Genomic DNA, 26,633 nt, shown 5'->3' with positions numbered 1-26,633 from the left:
ACAGGGATGCTACCCCTCTTGTATTTTTTTTTCGTTACTTATATTTTGAATATCCTCTTTGAAGCCTTTCTGGCACTACCCACTGTACATCAATTTATTACTCAAGGTGGACTGGGTTCTTTTGAATTCCTCGTATAACGCAAGACAGCCTGGGGACGAGTGTTGCTAGCGGTGAAGAAGAAGGCGCCATTTTTGATTTGATTAGTGGTGTTTCACCAATACTAGCGGGAACTCACGACTAAAGTTTCCGTGAGGACCTTCTTCAAGAGCCATTACGATGAAAAACCTGTGATGGAACGGACCTCTTGGATACATGGAGGGGGAAAGAATGAATGGTGAAACAAACGATTTGTTTGAAGACACCAAGGTCCGGGTTCTGTCCTGGTGTACCGGTTCACAAGGGAATTACCATTGTTCTTTCTTTGTTTAGGAGTTATCGGTTAGCTATTGTGTATTGTTTGGTCTTTTGTATTGGCTCTTGTGAACCGGTACACGAGGACAGAACCAAGGTCCGTCTTCGCCAGTATATTTTTGCAATTATGTTTCCTTAAAGCAAGCTTATGATAGCTTTTAAAGTTTTGTGCAGTTTTATGATTATCATCAAGCTACAGGGAAACGATGTTGACTTTCCATCGATTGAATTTTAGTAACTGTGGAATACCATTCTTCTGAAAAATAATTGCGCACGATCGATGAAAAGGGTATTCGTTTGCCTTCATCATAGTTAATTGAGGGAGATAATACACTTGTTTTGCATACTGAACTTTACACATTTCCAAAGATACTGACAATAAGTAGAATTTATTCAACAATTAAGAGCTTCTTTCCTCGGTCATCATTTCCGTTGGTGATTATTCCCGTTATTCTCATGTTCTCAATGTCAGTTTTGGGGGTGACATTGTAAGGAGAAATGAGATGCTAGTCACCCCCAAGTCAAAGGGTTAAAAAAGGTGAAATCTGTTTAATATTTTTGTGAGTACATGAAACAACATTTTGAAAGATGGCATGATTATGTTTTTGAAGCAATTCTCTAATTTTTTTTTAGGACTATCTTTCTCCGCTACGATCACCCTTGAATGCTAAAAATGGCAGCAAGTTGGGTTGCAAAGTTGCAGAAGAATCTGTGTCAAAATACAAACTGTTTTCAACCAAGTTTCTGAGATGTGCTATTGAGACTTTGAAAAAAGTCAAAGCAAAAGGGAAGCACCTTGATGAAATTACAAACTCCTTAAATTTAGGTAAGTGAGAGCATCAAAATAAGTGTACAGAGTTTTCAAAAAGGATTGGCTGTTAGCCAGTATATGGTTAGTTGCATGCATTCTGGGATCTCGGGGCATGCTGCCCACAAAGTATTGTTTCTGGGAGAGGGGATGACACAGGGGTGAGAGGACTCACCCCCCCCCCCCCCCATGTTGTGACGCAGGTTCAGTTCCTGGACTTGGCATGAGATGTGGGTTGACTCAGTTTTTGGTTCTTGCCCTCACTCCAAGAGTATTTTCTTCAGGTCTTCCTGTTTTCCTCCCTCTGTAAAAATCTGCAAAAAGATTTTTTTTTCTTTCTTTTCTTCTATTTACCTCCCTGCCATGGGGAGCATCGCATATGGTCTTAGGCAATAAAGACCCAGTTACCCCCAATTAAGTTGGTTTGTATTTAATCTAATGTATTTAAAATGTATGGGCTCTAAAATTCTATCTGATGCATTTGTTTGGAAGTATATGCAAAGTGATATGATATTTGGTTGGCTAGGTAAACATGAGCTAGGTAGAGATTGGATGGGTGCTCAACCAGCATGAAAATGTAATTTAACCTTAAATATTTTTGTGGATGTTTATGCGAAAATGGCCTTCAAGGAAGTTGTTTGTTCAGGAAATTTGTTGTTTTTTCACAACTCAAAATCAAGGTAGTTTTTTTTATGTTCTAAAATGGTGGCCAGTACTTAAGGAGAACCCTGAATGTTTATGACTTTTTTCGTCCCTTCCTCTCCAAGCATCTGAATATAAAAAAGAGACTTGAAGAAACCTCAGAATTTTTTTTATTCCTTTTCTTTGATAATCAATTTCAAAATGACTTTTGTCTCCTACACGAAATATAGTTTCTAGTTGTGTGATAATGGGAAACAACAACAACAACAACAACAACCTTTATTTATGTGTCAAATCTAAAATAGCAGTTATACAACCACTAACTGGGGACACTAAATACTACCTAAAAATTTGAGAAATTTAAAAATAAAACAATATATATGTACAATTTAAAATCTAACCTAAGTCTTACATAAAAGGCAGTTTTCACATTTTCTATCAGTCAATTTAGAAACAAGGTCTATTCTACGTATGTTACATTTAAAAGATGATATGGATGTCAGTTCTCTTACATTTCTTGGTACAATTGCCCATATTTTGGGTCCCATATATCTAAGCGAATGTTTTCCAAAAGTGACAGTATTAAATCTAGGTATACCAAAATCATTATTACGCAGTGTGTACCTAAGTTGTGGAATTTGAAAAAGGCTACATATGTAATTAGGAGATAAATTGTTCTTTACCTTATACATAAGAATGGCTATATCCTGTAGTCTTCTGTTCTGCAGTGTACTTAGGTTAGCCATGTCTAATAATTTATCATAACTACTCCCCTTATCACAGTAAACTGCCCTAAGTGCCCTTTCTTGAATACGTTCCAATTTTCTAGTATCACTCGCCCTACAAAAATGCCAGACAAGATGGCTGTATGTTAAATACGGAAGAATGGCTGCCTTAAACAACTTCAGCTTGGTGTCTGTTGGTATCATATTCCTGGGCCTCATCAGGACTCCAACACGCTGGCTACTCCTCTTACAAATGTTAGCAATGTGTTCATCAAATTGAAGCCTATTGTCTATATATACCCCAAGAAGTTTTAAACACTTGGTAGATTTAACTTCATTGTCATCAATTATAATACTATCCATATCATTATTTTTATTCCCAAGTGTCATTGTCTGATACTTGTCATAGTTCCCTTTTAAGAAATTCGATCTATACCATCTGGAGGCTAATTCGGCACTTGCTATTAACTTATCATGCACCTCAGTAACATTACTGCCTGCAGCATGGAACTGGTGGTCGTCTGCATACATATTGATATTAGAATTAGAATTTACACTGTATGTCAGATCATTTTGGAACATGTTCCATATCAATGGTCCAAATGCGGAGCCCTGTGGACATCCCCTTGACCCCCTCTCCCACTCACTCACTGTGGATCCCAACTTCACCCTATTGTACCGATCAGTGAAGTAGGAGTCCAACAATACACCTGTATACCTTCTTAGAACACCCCAGATCATTTTGGTGAACCGACAATACTGACTTTAGTAGTAGTAAAATACTAATGAACAACTTCTTTAAAATGGTTGAAAAATATTAATTTTGTTTGTAAGAGTTCATACTAATCCATCATTAGAAGTAATGTGAAAATTAAAATGATTACTGACTAATATACAATTGTATGGATTTTTGTTTAGTGAGTACGTTGTTCAGCGACACATTATCTATTCAGAATGGTAAATATCTCAAGTTTATTCCTTCACTGGACCAACTTGGCAAGACAATTTATTTGATTATTGTTCAGCTCATATCTAAGGGTCAGTTTGACCAGGCTTTTTGTCATGCTAATGACTTGCTCAAGTTCATTCAAGTGGTCAAGTCCTGGAAAAACTATGATGGTGGGAAAATGGAGAAGGGGCTCTCTTCACTCTCTCTTCGAACATCTGATGCTTTGCTTCAAGGAGCAGGAAAATTAGAAGAAGTGAAAGTAACTTTGACAGAAAGAGCATCTCATTTGTGTGTTGTTTTAGACTGGAGAAAGTTGTCCTTACTTTTCCAAGTGGAAGCTGTCACATATTCTTCATTGAAATCACTTGTGGATAAAACTCTTAAATGTGGAACAAAATATCAGCTTGACTGTGGACAAAAGAATGTTGATTTTAAGCATCTGGCAAAATTTCTTTGAATCTGTTTTTAACAAGCTCATGGTGAAGTTTGAACAATTGATAACTGGTGGTATAGACTCAATCTTGTTTGTTGCTGAACTGGGATTTCACTTTGGCAGGAGTTGCAACAAAGCTGAAATGTCAATGCAAGGCTTGGACGTTTTTGACAAACTTTTGAAAATTTCAAGAAATGTCAACCATACTAAGAATGGACACTCAAAGCTTCCAACACCACTTCAAGTTTGTTGTTGCATTTGTTTCGTCAGCAAGGCTACAATTTTATTGAACTGCTCCTCAAATCCAATATTAGAAACACTTGATTCTCTTCAAGAAATGATATTGGAAGGAAGCAGACTACTTTCACAACTATTGCAATCCAAGGGTTTGTCGTGAACAATGTTGAAAATTGTTTCTGATTCCTTAGAGTATTTCGGAGTTACAGTACAAAATTTTTCTACCAAGGAACCAAAAAGAAGTACATGCCTCTCATGGAGAGTTTGTCAAGATGCGGTGCAGCTGCTCAAGTTGTACGAGAGAATTCTGTCTCTCCAGTGTGAACACATCAAGCACGCTCTGCACAAACCTAATGGTGACAATTTGATTGCACAGTGTACCCAACAGTTGCAAAAGACCACAGCAAGACAACTGACTGTCTTGAACTTTGTGGTTTCTTCTTATCAAGATCAGGTGAAAAGTGACAAGAATGCAAAAGAATGTGACAGGAATTCAAGGTTGGGTCCAAATATTTATTTTAAAAGCACTATACATATGGTGTATTATGTGGTTCAGTTTTATCCTACAATCAGCATCAAAATTAGTTGACACATCATGTTTAAGGAGTTCTATTTATTTTTAGAATAACATGACAGTTTGTACCACACTCTAAATCACTGACAAGACCCCCCTCCCCCCCCCCCCCACCTATTCAATGTTGCCTGTGTGTACAGGGATGTAGATAATAGCTGGAAGCCAGGAAAATTACCTGGCTGTGAATGTGATTTTTCTGGCTGTAAAGCACTACTTTCTCCAAAATGTTTTTAAATGTTGTCAGAGGGTTGTTATTTATATATTTATTTTGTTTGTTTACATCTTCATTGCTGTCTTACCTGAACTGAAAGGATTGTAAACACTCCATTTAGTGCAATGATCGCATCATTCATATCACATCGTCCATTTTTCAGGTTCAATGGCCAGCGGTATTTGTAATTGATGTATGTGAAATAATGAATGCCCTTGATTTTGCCCCCAAAATCAAGAAAAATGCATCTCAGAGAGTACGCATTTTCAAAATTTCCCAGGGGAGCATGCCCCTGGAACCCCCTTGGTATAGCGTGCCAAAGGCATGGTAGAGTGGGCCTTCAGCCCAAATACCCACCTATCATTGCTAGATTCCCGCCTGTTAAAAACTTAAGCTAGTCATCTCTGGTGTAGCTAAAAGTTCATGGAATCACAATACAACATTGTCTTGAGGGGAAGGAGGGGAACAGGTTAACTTAACAGGGGCAAAAGAGATGAAATTTAAGTAGTAGGGTGTTGAAAAGGTCAATTTGTGGACAGTTTTTTCGCTGATTGTAGGTTCAAACTATCCCATGTTTTACAAGTGTATTAGCATACATGTACGTTGACATGCCCAAAACAAAAGGAAATTAAATTTGAAACAATGATGAAACTGAATTACAACAAATGAGCAATCATTTTGGTAATAAATTTGAGTGGAGATAAATGGATGGTCTCCATTGTCAAATAGAACTCCTTATCTTGTGGAAGGAAAGTATGCTACTGTTTGTTACTAGTCAGTTTGTGAGAAGTGATGGGTGAAGTACAACTGTATGTTGTCATTCAAAGTGCAGTTTTTGATTCACAGTTTTGTTTTCTTCACACAATTTGCATTCTGAGAGAATGTGTTACAGTTGCACAGCAAGCAAGCAAGGTTATTCATGATGCTCTTGAAGACCCTGATATTCCTTTATCTCTTGATGAGCTGCGATGGGTGGGTAGTACTGTTTACAATGTAGGCTGTGTGTCTTATCAAAGCGACTGTTTTGCTGACGGAGTGCCATTGCTGGCTCTTGCCTGTGATGAGTTAAAAATCTGGAGCTTTGGAGCAGAAACAGAAGAGAAAATCATTGTCCAAGCTGAAGAGGTAAAGTCTGTTCAATTGATGAATGTACTATAATTTAAAGTTTATTGAAATAATTAATAGTTCAGTTGAACTATGGTTTGACCCTCTACATGAGAGTTTTCCTTGCTGAAAATGTTACATTCAAGTATTGTTTCAAGACTGTCTTATGGGTATCAGGTGTTCTAAGCTAGAACAGGGTCCTTTCACACAGTCAACAACTGCCAGAATTCGACAAATTTCTTAATTACTGGTAGCTAAACACATGTAGAAGTAAAGAACAACCCAGCACAGGAGTATAAAGGGGTTTTGGAAAAAATTTAAGGAAAACTTTGACAAAAAGTTTTGTGCTGAACTTTTCAACTTACTAGCCAAGTGGCCAGTAACATCTTAGATGTTACAACAATTTTAGTTTGTTTACTAGCCAAACTGGCTGTTGGAAATCAGAAACCACTAGGCAAAACTGAATTTCGACTAGTCTGTGGCTAGTTGGCTACCATTAGTGTGGAGCCCTAGAGGGGAGTAACCTTTTCATGAACTGGTATTCTTTCTAGGGGGAATCACCAACACTCCTAATCAGTTCATGATTCTGAAACTGAAATAAGCTGTGACAAGATAGGCCTTCTAGCTCATAAGGTCAATTTGCTATGGGTACAAAAATGAAACAGGTTTGTGATGAACCGAATAGGAACAAGAGTGGGTAAGAGGGGAAAACTTATTACTCTTTCACTCCCAAGATTTCATTCATAATTCTCCTTACTGTCTGCTTCACAATTTCTATGATCCAAGTTTGGAGAATTTGGTATTAGCTTAACTAATAATCCCTTTATCAATTGGTATTTGTCTTTATTCTCATTACTTGTCTGTTTGATATAGTGTTGATACAGTAAGGAGAAATTCTGTCTTGGTCACTCATGGGAGTTAAAGGGTGAATGTAGAATAAGTTGCTGATGACAAATCTAATTTTGGCTAACAATGACATGGTGAGTTTTGAAAATGTTTATTTGGCAATGTTTGAAAAATACTTTCAGGTGAAGCTACTCACAAAGTATGCCTTGCTAGTTGACTGTCAAAGAAGAGCCGGAAGAATCAGGGATGCACTAAAGACTGCTTCAACTGTGGCCCTGGTAGCACTGAAAACAGCCTCTGATGCCCACACCCTAAAACAGCAAGTCAGACAATGGGTCTCAGTGAAACATGAGCTGGTGAAGGATCTACAGGAGGGAGAAAAACAGTCTGAGAGATGCAGGTTTGTAATAGAGTTCAAAATAAATATTAGTATTTTGATGTCGATTAACTTAAAGCTTATGAGTTTTAAGCAGATGTCAGATCATACTGTGTAAAAAAAAGGTTACAAGAACTCCAGAAAATTGGTTTTAATTTGTTTAAACTTGATCAAATGCATGCATGTTGTTTTCATAATCAAACGGAACATACATACATGCAGCAAATATAAGGATTATTCCATGGGAAGTGCCCTCAAACGATTTCTATTCACAAGTTGTGATGCATCAGAAAAGGAAGGAGTGAGTTTTTTATGCATTGCAGCAAGTGAATAAAAAATAATAAGGCACTATCATAACATAACCATTGAAATGTGGCAGATTCCTCACCTCAATACACCAAATTCCTAGTTTTTGGCTCGTTCAAGGCTTCAAAAGGATCAGATAAAATTAATTTAAAGAGGGAAGAAAAAAATGGGGGGAATTCTAATATTTTTAAGGTTGACTCCGGAGAGATAAGGCATAGTGATAAAAAAAGACAAAATGATATAATCATTATGGTGTTGAAGAATTACATAATTAAAGTAAGATTGAGTAAATTGGAAACTGTCTGAAGAAATTTCTTTCTTTTTTTTTCTTTTCAGAACCCTATGGAGTGCATTTGCAGAGCAAGAAGATGCAAAAGATGTAGAAGGAAGCCAGCTCTGTTTTGTTTTGCAGGAAGAGCTTGCTTGTTACAAGACCAAAAGGTGACAAAAGACTTTCTTTTACATTCTGACTTCTTCTTATGGTTTCCTCTTTCATAAGTGAAGTACAACTGTACCTTCCAAAATGTTTGATTGAGTTGTTCCAAACTTTTTCAGCTATGACACAGCAGTAGAGCAAATTGCTGTCATCAAACAGTTGAGAGAGCTGTACGTTGTTCACAAAGATGAGTTTCACTATGCATCAGCTGCATTAGAACTTGCTATAGCCCTGCATAGCTTAGGAGAGGTAGACCTTGAAGAAGAGAGGTAAGTGTCTTATCCTGTATAGGTTTAATGGTTACCAGCTGACATACAGGCCAGGGCTGTTGCTAACTATCAGCTGCTGGTGAAATTTGGCAGAAGAAAAGTGGAAGTCGGCAGCTGGATTTTTGGCCAGCAATCACCTGGTAAAGCACAACCGGCCATTCCAAGGTTACACACTTACAATTACGTATGATGCGCGATCCTTGCAGTAGATAGTGCTATTTAAGCAATAGTGAAAATCAGACCTGAAAAAAAATCAGGCCTGTACGGGATTGGAACCACTGACCTCTGCGATACTAGTGCAGCGCTCTACCAATTGAGCTAACAAGCCAACTGGGAGCAGGCTGTTAAGTTGATTCGTAGTAAACCCGTGAAAGTGATAAATTAGATACAATGAAATATATGAAGTTCGTATATTTTGAACTGCGGTATTAGATACGTATGATGCACGATCCTCGAAGTAGATAGCGCTATTTAAGCAATAGCGCTACAGTGTATTAAAGCAATAGCGCTATCTACTGCAAGGATTGTGCATCATACGTATCTAATACCGCAGTTCAAAATATATGAACTTCATATATTTCATTGTACACTTACAATTGTTCACCGCCTTTGAGCCACCTCACTTGAAATTTCAGCCAGTAGCCTAACTTCTTAGCCACCAGCCTGAAAGGCCTAGTGCTGTTGGACAGGATGTTAGTCCATGGCAGGCAGGGCTCCAATTTAATTTTTGGATCACTAACCCTTCGGGTTAGTAGACATCTTTTTTACTAACCAAATAATAAAGTTTGGTATCCAAGCTCACAAGTTACGATATCTCAAATATTAAAGAGTAGCTGAAATTGCATGGTGACCTCAAAAAGGTAGACAATTATCCACCTATTTTATTTCCTCTTGTTTACCATGATTAGTCAAGAACAGTACATCTACAGCACATTCTCTAACAAGAGTTAAAGTTGACTTAACAACTTGAGTATTCTAAGTATTCCTCTGAGAGTCGGGCCTACGTGCTCTTTGCCCTGTGGTCTACTGATGTTTAAATATGTTAGAAAATTTTACTCACCATGTCGGGTTAGTTGGACAAATTATTAATAACCAAACGTTGAAAATTACTAACCATTGGTTAATGGGTTACCATTAATTTCGAGCCCTTGCTTGTAAATCCACAGCATTTAAGTTGCTATTACCAATCCATACTCATGGTTGGAAAGGGTCAGTATGAAACTAGAGTGGGTTGCCTGAGAACAAAACACAGTGGCCTTAGTTAGGACTCCAAAACAGTCCTCTTAAATTGGAGTTCAGCATGGTAACCATGGATTGACCAAGTCTCCTAGTAATTGTGAAGAATTTTTATCATCTTCTTATTGAAAGGACAAAGTTGGTCATTCAAACTGTCAGTTACTTTTATTAAAATGAATCTTTACTCAGCAGACACCTTGATGGGCAGGGACAAAAAAATTGATCCCTTTCAAGTACATCAAATCTGCATCAGAAGAAACCTAGACCTGCGTTGAGCAGACACTGCAGGGCTCGACACTAATAGTAGCTGAGTTTCTTTAGATCTGCACCGCAGTACTGTCAAGAAGCTGGGGAGACTCTAGAGCAGTTATTGGACTCAACAGATAGTCAGGATGAGGAGAAAAACATGCATTCACTTTTGCTGGGTAGACTTGGTGCTGCATATTTATGGCAGGCTTTGCTTGAGCACAAAGATGCAGTAAATGAGAGAGCAACTTCAGCAAGGCCAGAGCTTTCTGACAGTTATGAAGGAGAAGAGGAAAGTACTGGAAACTTTTTTGATTAAGATCTGATCTGACAATTTGATGACCCACCCAGGTCTCAAATTTGGATTTCTTGAGGTCGTGCTGGCTGCAGGCTATCTGTTAGGCCACTGAGTGTGCCTCCAACAAAGAGACGCACTGGGGCAAGAAGTTGATTTCAGTTAACTTGAAGTCTAGAGTGAACATTACTTATACAGATTTTATATTGTTCCTTGTTCAACACATTTTCAGGAACAAATTGTTGTCTTTGATGAAATGTCATGTGCCTGTTTTACAATAGACATGAATTTTGTAGTCAGTTTTTCTACAACAACAACATACTGTACCTGTACGTGTACATGGAGGACCGTGCAGAAGGGAAAGGGGCCCTGACATTGCACCTCCGGTGCATCCCCAAAAGCACCTCATTCCCTCAAAATATCAGACTGTCAAATGAAATGTTGGTGTAACTTTTCAGATAGAAGATATCTGCCTGGAGCAACCATTTATGGAATCACTTTGTGCTGCTTTGGAAATGTGGACGTCACTAAGGACCAAATCACTGCAACAAGACACCAGTGGAAAGGTAAATGTTTCCTGGAAAAAGCATTTTAGGGCTATGTAATAGATTTTTTTACTTTAATTTCCAAAACATTAATATTTTTTCACTGGCAGTGAGAATTCTTTATTTGAAAACAAGTGAAACTTTAAAATTCCAAGAACAGTTTTCTTTCATGGGGAATTTGTTGTGAGAACTAAATAGGTATCAGCTTTTGATACTTTCAGACGTTTTATGATAGGTACTTAAACAATTTGAAAGATGTGCCATTAAAGATTTATGGATTACTAAAATTTAAATGCTGTGCTAAGTCTGCACTCAAACAGAGTGCCCACCCAGCCCGAGGTTATCCTGGTTTCCATTGAATTCACCCTTTAAATCCCAAGACCTAATCACTAATTCTCCCCTCTAGCTGCTACACATTTCCTTGTAAATAAGTTATAAGAATTTGGTGTTAGATCAAGAGAACAACTTCTACATGATAAGTTCAAGTATTCTCATTACCTGTTGAATCATGTATGGGTTTTAAAGGGAGAAGATACATGTTTAAATCATTTCTGGGAGTTAGAAGGCTAAGCAACTAGGCGTATTACTACTCCCCCAAGATGGGATGCTAGTCCATTGAAGGTTATCCCCTTCCCCCAGCATTTTATCACTTGGCAGGCTTTTTATCTGTACTCCTGGTTACAGAGAGGCACGTGATAGAAAAGAAAGCTGTGTTTTGCCCAAGTGGACACAGCAAAATGACCCAGCCAGTTCTCAGACCCAGACCTCTTGACCCGCAGTACAGCATACTAACCATTGGGTTACTGCATCTCCCACTGTATACAATACATTTAATCTTACATGAATGTTATTCTCACTGAATTTTTTTTTTATGTTCTAGGTTGACCTGGACCGTCTTATTAATCCTGAAGAGACATATCATTACTTGCTTATCACCGCTGAAATGTTTGGGCTTTTAAAACAGGTGAAACCTGCTACGTACTTTCATTGGTGACGATTTGGATTTCCCACAGGCAATTAACTGTTCATGCAGTCCTGTCACAACATGACCATGGCAATGGAAATGTTAAAAAAATGTTTCGGTATAAGAAATGACAGCAGTTTTAAGAGATTTAAGTATTTGAAGGAAAAGGCTATCACTCAACAGAAAAGAATGATTTTCTCCAGTCAGGTCTTTTTTATCTCGACTGGTAAATTTTATACAGTGAGGATCCTTCCCTTTGTTATCAGTGGTGTAATGAATAATGTAGGTTCTGCATTGTTGGAGGTTATTACAAGATAATTTGGTTGTATCAACTGGGTTAATAAATATTAATTGGCCGCAGCAAAGAATTTCTAAAGCTGATATTCCAAGGTTAAGCCCTTTATCAGAGCAAATGGTGAAGGTTAATACTTGAAACATCAGCTTCAGAAATTGTTTTCAGCATCCGATTGGCATGTACATTATCAACTCAGCTGATGAAACAAATTATATGTACTTATAATTCCACCCCCCCCCCCCCCCATCTGCCCCATCTGATGCAGCACAACATATGGGTATCTTCAAAAAAACTAAGCGTGTGGGAACATCTTCCATTGCACCACTCCCTTCCCAGGATTAACTCTGCTACCCTTAGGCTTAGGCAAGTTAAGCCAATAATTTATATCCGCTTTGCAATACTGAGCGTTTTAAAAATTCTTTTATTAATAGACTTGGTTTTAAGCATAACTTGGCTGTAAGTAATTAATACACATTTTAGCCCATTACACTTTACATGTAACACTTGATATGTATTTTATCAGTGAAATAAAGACTATTTACTATTTTAATTTACAACAGTTTCCCATCAGAATCTTACCCCCTTTATTCATTCAATGAATGAATTGTTTTCTTGCAGCCCTTAAAAAAAGCTAGTGCTCTTTGCATGGCTGCCAGTATATCCCAATCAGTTGGTACCAAAGATATGCTGGATAATGGATTGTGTGCCCTAAGTGATGCTGTTCACTCATTGTGTGACATTCTGGACTTGTCACATGCTTCAATTATTCTGTCTCATACAAGTAACCTGGTTGATAGATTTGAGCCCTGCAGTACTTCATGGGTTCAGTTCTTGTTGGCCAAGAGTCACTATTTGCTAGTCACAGGAAAGGTATGAAAAATCAAAATCATTATTAACCCTATCACTGCTTTAACTAACTCTACTTACTGTCTGCCAAACACTTCTCGTGATGTAAGTTTGGAAAATTTGGTATTGGATTAACTAAATAATCCTCTACAATTGATTTTTTTCTTTATTCTCCTCACTTGTCTGCTTGACATTGTATTGATGTTGTAAGGAGAATTCCTGTCTTGGTCTCTGACATGGGAGTCAAAGGGTTAAACAAACATTCATCATGCAGGCATACATGTATACGTGGTACTCTAGCTCCATGTTGGTGATTTTTCTTTGTGCTGAAGAACTTGGAATAGCTTTAGGCAAGGAAACTGTGGGCCAGCTAGCCTCTGAGAGCAGCTGGGAAATCCAATTTGTATAGTAATTACATGATTTTGAGTGCAATTTGGAATAAATAAGCACGAGTAAATCTTTTCAAAGACTAACAAAATTGCATGAGCCCATAGGGTGAGTGCAATTTGTGATCTTTGAAAACATTTACAAGTGATTATTTATTCCAAATTGCACGAGAAAATCATGTGATTATGTATTAATAATATACATGAAAAAATACGAGGTAGCTTCTCATAACTACGCGGAAGAAAAGCGCATGCATCACATGCAAAAATAATTTATTGAAATCCTGCAAGTGACATTGACCTTGACATTGACATTGACCAATTATTCTGACCAATCAGAATGTCTGGTTTGTTTCTTTCTTTGCACTGAATTAACCCTCTTCTGTACTGAATTAACTCTCTTCTGCACTGAATTAACTGAAAACTGCGTTCATCTTAACCAATCAGAACTGAGAAATTTTTTCATGTATATTATACAATATACGGTATAGGAGGAAATACCAATTAAACAGGTCTATAATAGTCAGTACGTGTAAACACGGGATTGTTCAGTTTGTGATGTGTGTGTCAGTCGTGGTTTTCATTGATTAATGTTTAGTATTCGGAAGGGGAGGTCTCCCTGAAGGAAGCACTGCAGAGTGAAGTCTTCACACACAAGAGTTACAAGTCCCACCTGTTGAAAGCCAGATGGAAATCAATTTGCTGTGAATATGCAATGCTCCCACCCACAATCCACAAATTTAAGATAATAGTTGGTAAGTTCACTCTTCTTCTTTGGAAATTCCCCTTTCCAAAACTTAGATCTACTCTTCTCCACAGTTATTCAGTAACTTTTTCATAATGGAAATGGGAATTTAGCAGTGGATATTCCATAAGATGGCTCTTCTTGTCCACTGATACTAGGTCTAATTGGAATTTGGAGTGTTTGTTTTTGGAGACCCCTAGAAAGATCCTTGGAGTAAGGAAGAAAACTAACAACAAACTCAACCCACATGTGACACCAGGTCCAAGAATTGAACTAATGGGAGGCGAGTGACCTCACCACCGCCCAATCCCAGCTCCCCAATATTGATTTTTTATTTCATTGTTTTCATAAACCGTCGCCAAGTGACCTGTGAAAATTTAGGCAGACTTAGTACCAACAAAACAGTCTGTTCAACCAGATAATTTTTGATCAGTGAATCAATTCATGAGTTTATGAGTAATTCCCAGGTGACAGTTATTTTTTTTAGTATTATCATTGTTGAGATCCTCTACTTGGTTCACTGACTCCTGGAATGGGCTATGGATGCACTTCATAAACTAACACAAATGGCTGAAGAAATCTTTGGTTTAGATGCGTTTTGTACTGACAAACAGATACACAAGCAAAAGGAAAATTTGTTGGGTAAGGTGATTGAGGAATTTTTGTTTCCTTTTATTCTTGACACAATTCTGCAGAGCCCTGCTTGCAAAGTAGCGCCCCTGATTTCTATGAGCTTCTACTAGGGACAATGTGTTCTGATGACTGGGATAATACAGGGGTTTCATTAAGGGCCAGGCACCGGGCAAATTGACCGGTTGTGAGGACGGTTATGCCCACCTGATTTGACGGTCTGGAGGAAAGTTTATCTTATAAAGAAGTTCAGTTCAAAGAGTTTTGCCCGCCTGTGAAAACCAGTTTCCCTCCTGCAGAAAACATTAATGAAGCCCCTGATAATATATACCTAAATCATGTGGTTGGCAATACCTTGCAATCCTAATTCAGGCTTTGAGATAGAGTTGTGCTTGTAATTGGATGTGTTATTATCCTGATTAAAATATAGAGAAAAGTGCAATCAAACTGGCCTGAAACATGGGAGAGTTTTCTTCTGTTTTATTATTAAACTTTTAATCACATATTTTGGCATCTATTCCTTTTGTTTGTGCAGATTTGCTAGCCACATCAGAAAGTTCTGGCCAAAACCTTTCTAGTTTGTCAATCCTAAATGACTTGCTCTCATCCCTGTTACAAGTTGGTCAGCTGTATGCTCATCAGGGAGCTGTGAGGGAAGCTTTGAGGCAGTTTGTGGATGGTGTTGCACTAGCAAGGCAATTTTGCCTACCATACAGGTGATTTATTAATGTTTAGTAAAAGCTCTGTTAAACTTTTGGACCCACACTAGATCAGAAAGTCAAGGAGCATCAATCCAAAATTTTAGATGAGAGAATTTTGAGGATAATATTAACTGTCCTTGTCTGTTACTCTTAGACATCAAGCTGTTACCAGAACAGGAAAGAGAATAAAGTAAGATCTTAAAAATTGTTTGCTGAACATGAAGTTGTGCTGAAAATGAAGGGTTAATTTCTTTTGTTTTATTCCCCTGACGTGAATTCAACATTGAATTAATCTGCTGGTAATTGGTAAATTTGCCTTGTCCAAACCAGCAAAACAGTTATTCAAATTTTTTTCTTTTTTTTTTTTTTTTGCAATTACGGCAAATGTATAAACAAATTTCATTTCAACTTCTTATGTCCCCATAGAGCAAGATATCTTAGCTATAGTAAAGATGCCAAAGGGGAATTGTTTACCTCTAAAGATTAATTTGGAACTAGTTTTTAGAAGACTCATCTAGACTACAAAGATAATGGCAAAGTTTACATCCTTTTTGTTAATTTAAGTTGAAGTTTCAACTCAAATTAATTAAAGATGACTTCACTGACTAGTGACCAGGGATATTTTCAATTGAATCCCTGTGGTTTTGTTATTTTAGGAGAATAGCAAAGGATTTTTCTAAACCTTTGGTATATATGATAACACCTTTGCCTGTGAGTACTTGTAGCTACTGTTGCATTTGATAGACTTCTATTTGTTATGTATACAAAAGAGAGAGATTTTTCGTGACCTTGTGAAAACCAGTTGGATGCTTTTACCTCTTAGACATGGCACACAACTCTCCGTGTTTACTGGTATCCCCAATTACTGTGGCACTAAGTGACTCAAAGTTTATCTGCTCCTTTATATGGGATGCAAAAACAAGGAACTAGAACCTTTGATGCCAGAACAAGGAACTAGAACATGGCTGCCAGAACAGGGGATTACAGAACAGGGAACTAGAACATGGATGCCAGAACAGGGAACTACTGTAAGACATGGGATGTCAACAGGGAACTAGAACATGGGATGCCAGAGCAGGGAACTTAATAAATCTACAAGTAGATTTCTCTTTATTTTGTTATTTCCTTTTTGTCTGTTAGGAAAACAAAGGAGATCTGGTGAAGCTTGCAGAACGTCTTTCCTCCTTGTCACTTGATGACTCTTCAACTAATACTGCTCACCAAAAACTGGCTGCCCTGGTCAAGACTTGAAACATCATGAAGTTTTCCTTGTGTGCAACTGAGAGATACAAACACGGTCTCTTCACTCCTGAAGAAATTTCCCTATTGCAGAACATGCCTAAAGGTACATTATAGTTATTTTACAAGCAATAGCGAGCTTTCAGCTGTGTTATGCAGCCAAACCAGCTTCAAAGAAAGTGTTTAACTGTTCAACTTTCTCAGGATTGGTTTGTAGAACAGTGTGACTCTTATAACAGGAGAATATTTTTTTCTAGCGAAATGTAATTATCACTAATTTAACATAATTCTTTAAGCAAAATGACTTTGTTAAAAACTTTTTGTTACCAGACCACCTCATTTGACTCTTCCCAATTCTTCAGCTCATGCTACACATAGAACTGATGATTACATTTGCCATGAATTTTTAGTTCCTTTGACAAGTAGAACTGAAATTTAATTTGTTACGTTGAGCAAATAATGAATTTTGGCAATAATCCTATAGTGTGATATTGACAAGGTAAGAAATTAGAATTATTGTTTTCTAGAGTGGACTGTTTGCACTTTGGAAACCTTCACACATCCAGTAAGCAAGGACAGAGAACTGCTGATCTGCAGGGTAAGGGCTGACTGTGATCCTGCTGTGGTTAAGATTAACACAACATCTGGAGAAGCACAGAACAAGGATTGCACTGTATGTCGATGTGTTTGTAACAACTTGGTTATATTGCGGTTACTCTGTTGTTGTATTTAGGGAGAGTGGACCTCTCACCTCTATGTTGGAGGAGGTAGTAGCTTACAGTCAGTTGAGATTCTGTAGTGCAGGTGTAAGCTTTGTCCAAGGTCACCATGAGGGGTTTTTGGGTAAAACACTGAATTCTCACAATACCTCTTTATTCTAGAAGATCACTAGAAATACGTCTGAGCAAACTGTCTGGATATCTGACAAAACAGTGGGGGTAACCTGCGCTTACTAGTAGATAATTTCTCATTTAACCACTAGAAAGTCTGTAAGTAATGATAAAAGCACAAGAACAGGGTTGGCGAAGTAAATTAACCTAATTAACTATTGACTGAAACAATTTATTTTGTAAAGGGAGACAAAGTTGTTGTGGATCTTTCAAAGCTGTTCCAGTCTCGTGTATTGGAGGAATTTACAGACATAATGACAGCATCAAAAGCATGAATATTAACAACACAACCGAGTGGTGGACACTAAGGACAAGGCTTGACAGGAGAATGAAGGTGATCAGCATTTCAACTCTCACGAGCCATGAATGTGTATCCTCTCCTATGACATAACTGAAAGTCTAAATTGTAATAATTATGATCATTTCTTTAGAACCTTTTGGAGAAACTTGAAGGTTCTTGGCTTGGAAGATGGAGAGGAGTTCTTCTTGGTCAGCCTATTGATGAAGAGTATTGTGAATCAATAGCATCCTTAGCCAGAGAGTTGGAAGAGAAAGTTTCAATCCTGTGTGGATGCCGTCCTGATAATCATTTGCTTGAAGTATGTTGTGCATGAATCAATCAGAGTTTCCCGAGTTATAAGGATGGCAGATTGTATGAAAAATGTTTTGTCCATCAATCTTTGTTATGATTTGTGTGCCATCTTTGGTGCTTGACCCAAAGATGACAATTGAAGTAGCAAAACCTTGCATAGTAACCGAATGGAAACTAGGGATGGTTGAGTGGCAAGAGCACTCACCTCCCTGCTGTTCCACAGGTTCAATTCCCAGACCTGGTGTCATATGTGGTATGTGGGTCGGTATGTCCTTGCTCCAAGGGTTTTTATACAGGTTCCTTGGTTTTCCTCCCTCCACAAAAACCAACATTTCAACATTTCACTTTAAACCAGTGGACAAGAAGAACCACCTCATGGAATGCTGCCAGCTAAATCCCATTGTCATTAATAATATTTTTATTAGTAAGTGTCCTTTGTTTGTTGTAGGTCCTCATAGATTCGTCATTTTGCTTGTCAAGAAAAGAAACTGCTGAAGCACTGATTGAAATTACTGCCATGGATGCTACCTTACCTTCTTTTGAAAAAGTAAGAACAAGAAAATTTTTGTTCCAAGCAAAGAATTCATAATAAAGTGTCTAAAGTAAGTTGGAATTTCACTGCTTTTGTCAAAGCATAGGGCTAACTCTTCACTCTAATGAAGGGCTTAAGTCAGATTTAGCAATTACTTACATTAACTAAATTGTAATTTGGTCCTCTTGTGTTTCCTAGACATAGCAACTCTCTGGTTTTTTTCTTCTCAACCTGTATTGCAATAAGCTGTTGTGATTATTTTTGTTTTGATTATTTGGTGTTTGATAAAATTGCACTCTATTGGTTTATCATCGTCAATTGCCTGACAGGAGAATGTGTTTAGTCTTAGCAACTAGAGACAAAGGGAGGTTCCTCATCCTTGGCCCTTAAGTAATCATCTCTCATTTCATGTTCTCTCACATTGCATGTTTCAGCTACTTGATGAAGTTCAGAACCTCACTGACAAGCTATTTGAAGATACAGACAAGAAAAGCTGCATAAACAGGTTCGAGGGAACATAAAGGTTAATTTTCTTTCTCACCTTCATTACTTGTACTCTCGAGAAATTATTGATGACAACAAAATTCCTTCTCAGGTCTGGAGGTCACTCTGCAGAGAACATTCCTCGTCATCCTGTAATCCTAACTCTTGGAAAAGTAAGAGCCAGCTTTTTTAGGTCTTACATTTGTTTAGTAATCAGCCATTAAATGTATTCTAGCTCTAGCTCTGAAGACCTGAAAACTGAACAACCAATATGTGGGTTCTTTGTAAATAGATGTTGGTGAACTGTCAAGGAATCAAAGCTTAGCCAAACACAAGGGTGGGGGAAAAGGCATCTGTAATGGACTGACATTCCATATTAGTTTAAAAAGTGGTCATATGCAACATTAGTTTAATGGGTACTGGTTGCTCACCATTATATTCAAAGTGTTCAGACACTGAAGTAGATTTATGGGCATGCACACATATGCTGTAATTGCAAGATGTGTGCCTAAATTGTGGTAGCAGATCTTACTTATCAACTCATTCAGTATTGGGACATACTCTTCTACAATATTTGAAACCAGAGTCAATTTCTGGCATATCTATACATCAAACTGATCTGTATTTTATGATTCATAGGATATTCAGCATCTTCCATGGGAAAGCATACCGATCCTGTTTGACCAACCTGTGACAAGGGTCCCATCTCTGCAATTTCTCTTTTTCCAAGGTACACATTCCATTAAGAGGTCTTTGAAAGTTTGAAGACCTGACTTGTTTCTCAAACAACTGTCATGTTTTCTCCCAGAACCATATTGATTTTTATCTCTGCTATGCTGTCAACAGTGGAAAGAAATTTATTTTAATTAATTATATCAACCCTGATGCCCACTGATTGTGTAAACCATGGTTTGGGTTAGACCTTGTGTAAAGAACTGGCTCATTTGGTTTCTGGAGCATAATTCTCCCTCACAATAATGGTTTGTAATTTTAGGAAAAGAAGTTGTGATCTGATACAAAAAAATGTTTGTCATTTCATTATCTATTAGCCAAGGTAAGCATACAGGAAAAATTGTCAATTGATTGAATAGAATGAAGGTCTTTTGAAATGTGGTTGCCTACCACAACAACTTTTGTGCCAGATTCTTAGCTTTTTAATACCTTGATATTCATTGTCAGTTAATATTTTTTTCTGCATTTCTCTTGATAGTTATCGTGTCAAAGACAGTTGCCTGAGAATAACCTACCCAACATCCAGAAAATGTTTCAGAAGTGGTTTGAAAGGTACAAAACACAAGCAAACGATTGAAGCAAATGAAACAGAAGAAAGACCTGATGTTGTGTTTCTTATATATTAAACTAGGCTATACAAGTTGATAGAGGTAACACCAATATATTATAAACTGAACAAATAGATTCAATGTTGCTGTGTGTCTGTTTAGTAATAGATCACAGATGACATCAAAATGTAGTAAGAACAAAAAGTGACACAGGAAGCCCAGCCAAGTGTGTCACTGATTTTGGCATTTTGGCAACATGTAATGGTTTTAGAGGATAAGAAAGCAAAATGTTGTTGATGGTGACATTACTCTTGCACCTGTTTTTTAATAGATCACAAGTACGAACCAATCAAAATGCTTGTATAATCCAGCTTATATGAATAATTGTTGTCACTTGCAGCGAAGATGGATGGCAAGGTATCACAGGAAAGGCTCCCACACAGGAAGAGTTCAGGAGTGCTTTAACTGACCATGACCTGTTCATGTGAGTTATTGTAAAGGCTCCAGTAAGGGGCCTATTGGCCCACACAGCCAACTAGGAGTATTACCATTCACCCCCCCCCCCCCCCCCCCCCCGCTGACAATTCGGCAGAAGCCATTTGTCCTTCTGGGTGAAGAGAGGCACTGTGAGAGTAAAGTGTTTTGCCCACAAAGACTTAATATACTTCTGTTTCATAGTGAGGGTAAAGGTCAAGTGATGGGAGAATTAGGTTTTGCAGTAAGCCTTATTATCAAAGCATGAATGTTTGGAATTCAGAAATGGATCGTTCTTGTCAACAAAAAGCACTAAAAAGGTTTTGTTTTTTGTTACAGGACTTAGGTCTTGCTCAAAGTGCAGCAACTGCTACTACCACTCCTACACCAATGGGTTCACTTGCTCATCAAATTTATAGAATAATGTGCAATAAAGGATATGCTAAGCTAGACTTTTCATCTGTGTTCCAGTTCCTGAAGGAAGATCAACATTGAGATAGTTTATTTATGTTAGGTATTTTTTTAGTTGACACAATTTTAATGCGAGGCAATTCTGGAAGAATAGGTTGTTTTGCCATGCTAATTTATTTGTAAACTAGTTGCTCTAGGTGTGGAGAATGGCAGACAAAAGTACTGTTAAAGGTGACTTGGAGATGTCACGAATGATTAGGTTTTCACTCCCCATGTCTGGAAATTTGGCTTGATGCAAACAGATATACCTTTAATAGAGGCTAAATGGGGCCAAATGGCCTCATTATTGACTATACCATTCATCCATTCATGTCAAAAGCAAAATGAAAGGAAAGTGGTCTTCTGATCAAAGGGTGTCAGCGAATTTTTAGGTGCTTGCTGTAGTGTAAGTTACAAAAAAAATTTCTAAACTTTTACACAGTAAATTTTGGTCCATGTCATCTGTAGTTAACTTCAAAAAGACAGACATTGCCATATCTGAGGCCAGTTGAAACATTTGTGCATCAACTTGATGAATTCATTTTGTAACTTATACCCCATTCACACCAGAAAACTTGTTTAGTTAAACCAGGTTTAACTAAATAAAAATCAGAAGCAGAGAACTGAAAAACTAAATTTTCCACGAGATTCAAGCAATTCCTAAATTGTATTTTCAATGTGCCACATTTGAAGTTAACCAAATATTGATTTGAGCAGCTTCTATGGAGCTGTTGTGTTAAACCATGTTTAACAAAACAGCCTTAAAGCATGTTTAGGCTTTGGTGTCAATGGGGTATTAGTCATCCTCAGCATTACCACTGGTCATTCCAGGTGGTTCAATAATCTTCACCAAGGGATCAGATTAATAATTTCTTTACCGCTCAGCAAACAGTATTATTTTTGCCATTGCACTATTTTGATACAGCATGCCCAATATAGCCAAGGTGTCGAGTACATGTATACACAAAGTTACTTAGGGTGGTTGTTTTCAGGATCTACTGAAACAGTTCTTTTTATTGATTAACATTTTGATCATTGCATGACTGCAAGAAGTTGCCACCTCGGTGGTCTGTCACTGGCCTTAAAGCATAAGTATTAACCCTTTCACTCCTGAAACCTCAACAGTAACTCTCCTGGATTTTTAAAGGCTGGATAGTACTATTCACTGAATAAATCTCTACTGGGCGGGTAGTGGAGTGTGTTTTGTTAACCATTCTACACTGAATTGCGATGTATCTGTTGGATATGGTTTTTCACCCATTGAACAAATAGACTTTGGTTTTAAGGGTAAGGCTTGCTGATTGGTTTTATGCTGTTTTTTAAAGTCCTTGGCAGCCATCCTTTCAAATGTCTGGCAAAAATGGGGAAGCTCTGTGTGAAATCCCATTTAATGCCTGTAAAGGGTTAAAGCAGTTTGTTAGCTCAGCATTGACTATGGAAAACAGCCATTTCAGTGGGTGTTTCCTGTATCAATAAAGATCTAAAAACAGACAGGTAAACTACCAGAAATTTAATTTTGTACTGTTAGTGCAAAACATAAATAAACTGGCAAATTTAATTCTTTATTTAGTATGAAATGTGATACATAATACTAATTAATATTTTACAATTGTTGAGCACTTTGTTTCATTGTTCACATGCACAGAAATGTGTCCATACCCATCTTGGAGAAAACAAAACAGGACTCTAAAAAATTGTAATTCAAGAACATCAAGCCTGACTTCAGTATCTGTATTCTCCACATTTCTCTCTATACATTTCCTTTGTTTAGCAATCAAATCTTAGGTTGAAGATAATTTCCTTTATTCTCATGATCCTAATGAATGATTCGGCAGTATCACTGTGTGGAGATATTAGATGCTGATTACTCTTAAGGGTTTGAAAAGTCAACCAAGGGCTTTCTCTGTTTGTTTGGTCCCCCTCTTCCTTTCCCCGTTTGTTTTCATGAAGTTTGCTTGAAAACTACTTCTCTTTCACCATAGCAAACCTTTCAACAATCAACAAAAATGCACATTTGCCTGATTTTCACAGCTACATATGAAGATATATCTTTAAAATCGAGGTTGACACTCAAGCAAGAATACTTGCATTTCCAAGGAGAAACTCATTTTAGATCTTTAAAATTAAGTAAAAAAGGGTTGCTTTTATATTGTTGCATTAACTTCGACAAAATTAATGAAAATACACATTTGAGAGGAAACCTGGAACTATATATTTACATGAATAATTACACTTTATTGAGGCAACAACACCATCATCATCATTTCAAGCTCAATTATTAAAACAAATATTGACACTAAAATTATTAGGTACCTTCTTGGAATTCATTCTGTTATGAATTGTATCCTTTTCCATTTTTTTCACAATTGGTACAGATATCAGAGAAATGCCCTTAATATGCAAGCTAAACTTTAATTGCCAATGTAAAACATTAATATACAGATGACACATTTCTCAAATTGTTCCCAATTGATGATATAATAAGGTAAAATGGTTACAAACAGTTAATAACTGTAACCTTGGTTTGTTATTTGACAAAGCAAATTTTGTTATGTATTCCTTGGATATGTTGGTACTGACATGATTTCAAAAAAAAGTTAGTGCGATAGAGAATAAGAGCTGTAGTAGAACAGGAAAAAAAAGATAATGTCCCTCTCTGTTTCAAATGGGTTTCTTTCCTGTACAACTTAACAGGATTGTGGGACAAAGTATGACAAACTGGCTCTGCTTAAACTGATCGGGTACTTTCAGCCCATGTAGATTTAGCAGCTATTGCATATGATAGTCTAAAGTTAAGTGCTCTATCAGCATTAAAATTGTATGCACTACCATTTCCAAACACACTCTGCACAATGCTTGTCCTCTTTGCCACACAATCAGCACTAGTATGGTAAATAATTTGCTATTGCTTACTGGAACTAGAGATATTTTAGTATATAATCCTTGGTTAACCATTCTGTTCCTTGGTGTAAGCTGGAAGGCCATAAACTACAGGAGATGCTCCTATCAGATATTTCAGTTTACAAGCTTGTCGCGACTGGCTTAGTACTTGTGGTAACGAGAAACAAGACCCAGATTGAAGCCACTGTTTCAGCAGCAATTCACTGAAGCGATCAATGTCTTTGTCAGTAACATCCCACAAGTTAGCAACGATGGCTGGGCTGAAAGTGAATACATTATAAATAGATTACATGCTACATATCTATACAGTGAACCATAGAGTAGAGCTATGGTCTTTGAAGAATAACTAGTTCCTTGAGGGTCTGGTCCAAGAAAAGGGAGTGCCCAACCTATAAGGAAAGCAAAGTTATACGAGTTTCCCAATGACAAAGGTCAATAGCAGTTGACATTTGGGTTCAAATCAGGACTTGACACTAATGGTAGCCAACTAGCCACACACTTGTAGAAATTCAGTTTTGGCCAGTGTTTTTCGATTTCCACTAGCCAGTGAAGCTAGCAAACAAACTGAAATTGTCATAACATCTAACTTGTCACTGGCCACTTGGCTAGTAAGTTGAAAAGTTAGTGTTGAGCTCTGTCAAATAGAGCCAGAGGTTTCACTAAAAGCTGGTTATCAACTGTCTATCACTACCCATGAGTCCTCTTACTGCTGTCTATTGAGCCTGCGAGCTGGCTCTCATGTTTAAGTCTTGCCTTAGGACCCCTTTTCCAAGGACAGCTACCCACTACTATATCAACAGCTGCTTAAGCAAAAAGCTGTTGAAACCTGCAGTATAGCACGTCAGTAAAAGACTTTGTAAGGGTACTAACACACAAGAAATGAATGCCAAAGACATACCAGCCTGCCAGAAGATAGATTAAGGCCATCCCCCTTGGCTCACACTCTCCACCAACCTAATGAATTAAAATAGAGTGGTTACTTATATGCCCCATGCCTAGTCTCAACCAACTACACATCTGAACCAGACAATTGGACACTTCCTTTGCATTTTGTTGGTTTGTCAACAACAATTATGTGATAATGTTTTTCCTTCACGGTCAGGTATAAACTAACCTGTAGTTTTCCCGAACTGCAACCCATAAGCAGAGTAACAGCTCGACAATCCAACCTTTGAATGTCATCACCCTGCAGAAATTCACGCCCAGTGCCATGACCAAAATATCTAGAAAGAATATTGATGCAATGATTAAAGCAACAACAACAATAAAACTTTCTACTGTAGATACCCTTATCTGAAAATGTTTATCGCATCTAAAACTAAGTATGGGATCATGTTTACTGCAGGTGCTCTCCACTGATATATCAGTTGAGAGTCAGTCAACACTTGGGTGACACTTGGTCGATAGTCAGTTGGCACTTGGTTGATGGTTGGTTCACAGCTGGCCGATACTTGGTTGAGACTTGGTCGACAGTTGATGGTCAATATCTTTACCGATACATTGACCGACTGTCAGCCAAATGTCAACCAACATATCGGTCAAATGTTAACTGACTCTCGACAAATAATTATGTCAACCGATGTATTGGTTGAGAGCACCTACAGTAAATATGATCCTTAATAAGTGTAACAGTTGTATTATGGACCCAGTTTAGCAGCTAAGCAACTGCAACTCACGCAAGAGCATCAAATGTCATATAAAAAGGGTCATAGATACTGATTTCACTTCTAAAATAAAAAAAAACACCATCTCCCCTGTTTCAGTTGTAATTTGCATATAGTTCAGTCAATGTAACATAAATCATTACTGGTAGTAACTGATACAGACATATCAGAATGATAATAACATGGGTCATCCAACCTAATTAGTCACACAAGCAAAATTTCAAGTATGTATAAAAGAAACCCAAAGTACCTTTGTCTCTATCTTAGTCAACTTATTTAACATTTAAGAGTCATGATTCTCAGTATTTCAGCACTGACAGCTCTGCAAATATCCAACCTCTACGACCTTTTAAATTTTCTACTTTGTCAATCGCAGGCTTAGCAATTTTCAGGGTTTCAGAACTAGGGTTTATTTTAGAGGTATGCATATCAGAGGGGTGTGAGGGGAACCTTCTTTTCAAAAACTTTGTAAGAGCCAAATTCTTTATATTCCCCCTGATCTGTTGTATACATTTCTTGGTAGAGAACTTGTAATGTTTAAAGATGGAAGCCGACATTCTCAAATGGAGGAAAATGTCACCAGTACATGACAGTTTTTGTTGGGAAGAAGGAGAGGGGTAAATTGCAGGCTGATGAGAGATAGGAAGCATACCAGAAGCTTGCTGTTCTTGACAGAGGGGGCCCATTTAAAAGGAGATCTACTGGAGTGCTTTTAGTTATTCACATGAACAGGTCATGGACAGTCAAAGCTGATGGGAGACCCTAGAATAGTGCACTGGACTCCAGGTTGAGAGGTCTGGGTTGGAGTACTGGCTGGGTTAACGTGTCGTGTTTGTGGGCAAAACACTTTACTCTCACAGTGACTCTCTTCACCCAGAAGGACTAATGGCTTCTGCTGAATTGTCGGGGGG

At 37.7% G+C, this 26,633-nt stretch overlaps 1 protein-coding gene and 1 pseudogene across 2 annotated transcripts; one reads left to right on the top strand and one right to left on the bottom strand.

Annotated features, from left to right (window-relative positions):
* Positions 1–154: 154 nt before the first annotated feature.
* On the top strand, positions 155–22,722 carry LOC148727625 (uncharacterized; annotated as a pseudogene). Its single transcript, XR_016002437.1, has 26 exons — positions 155–367; positions 1,046–1,238; positions 3,506–4,704; positions 5,855–6,116; positions 7,124–7,341; positions 7,960–8,064; positions 8,179–8,328; positions 9,886–10,106; positions 10,568–10,671; positions 11,531–11,614; positions 12,528–12,779; positions 13,740–13,895; positions 15,057–15,232; positions 15,372–15,407; positions 15,874–15,928; positions 16,358–16,562; positions 16,984–17,129; positions 17,532–17,680; positions 17,778–17,945; positions 18,387–18,485; positions 18,905–18,975; positions 19,066–19,126; positions 19,593–19,683; positions 20,164–20,237; positions 20,634–20,717; positions 21,047–22,722. The product of XR_016002437.1 is annotated as an uncharacterized LOC148727625 (transcript).
* On the bottom strand, positions 22,699–26,459 carry LOC148727624 (uncharacterized). Its single transcript, XM_088725820.1, has 4 exons — positions 26,447–26,459; positions 25,173–25,281; positions 24,957–25,012; positions 22,699–24,318 (listed from the first exon to the last, which is right to left on the bottom strand). The coding sequence occupies exons 2-4, from the start codon at positions 25,197–25,199 to the stop codon at positions 24,105–24,107; spliced, it is 297 nt and encodes a 98-aa protein (XP_088581946.1). The 5' UTR covers positions 25,200–25,281; positions 26,447–26,459; the 3' UTR covers positions 22,699–24,104.
* Between the last annotated feature and the right edge of the window lie 174 nt (positions 26,460–26,633).

The sequence above is a fragment of the Stylophora pistillata genome, chromosome 6 (assembly GCF_964205215.1).
Source record: "Stylophora pistillata chromosome 6, jaStyPist1.2, whole genome shotgun sequence".
NCBI classification, from domain to species: domain Eukaryota; kingdom Metazoa; phylum Cnidaria; class Anthozoa; order Scleractinia; family Pocilloporidae; genus Stylophora; species Stylophora pistillata.
This window is presented reverse-complemented; position numbering and strand designations above follow the sequence as displayed.

Excerpts from the sequence above, each read along its gene's own strand:
- LOC148727624 (XM_088725820.1), bottom strand. The coding sequence starts at position 25,199 with ATGGGTTGCAGTTCGGGAAAACTACAG. Across the intron at positions 25,013-25,172 it reads GCAGTTCGGGAAAACTACAG|GTTGGTGGAGAGTGTGAGCC; the intron begins GTTAGTTTATAC and ends TTAATTCATTAG. Across the intron at positions 24,319-24,956 it reads ATCTATCTTCTGGCAGGCTG|CCCAGCCATCGTTGCTAACT; the intron begins GTATGTCTTTGG and ends ATTCACTTTCAG.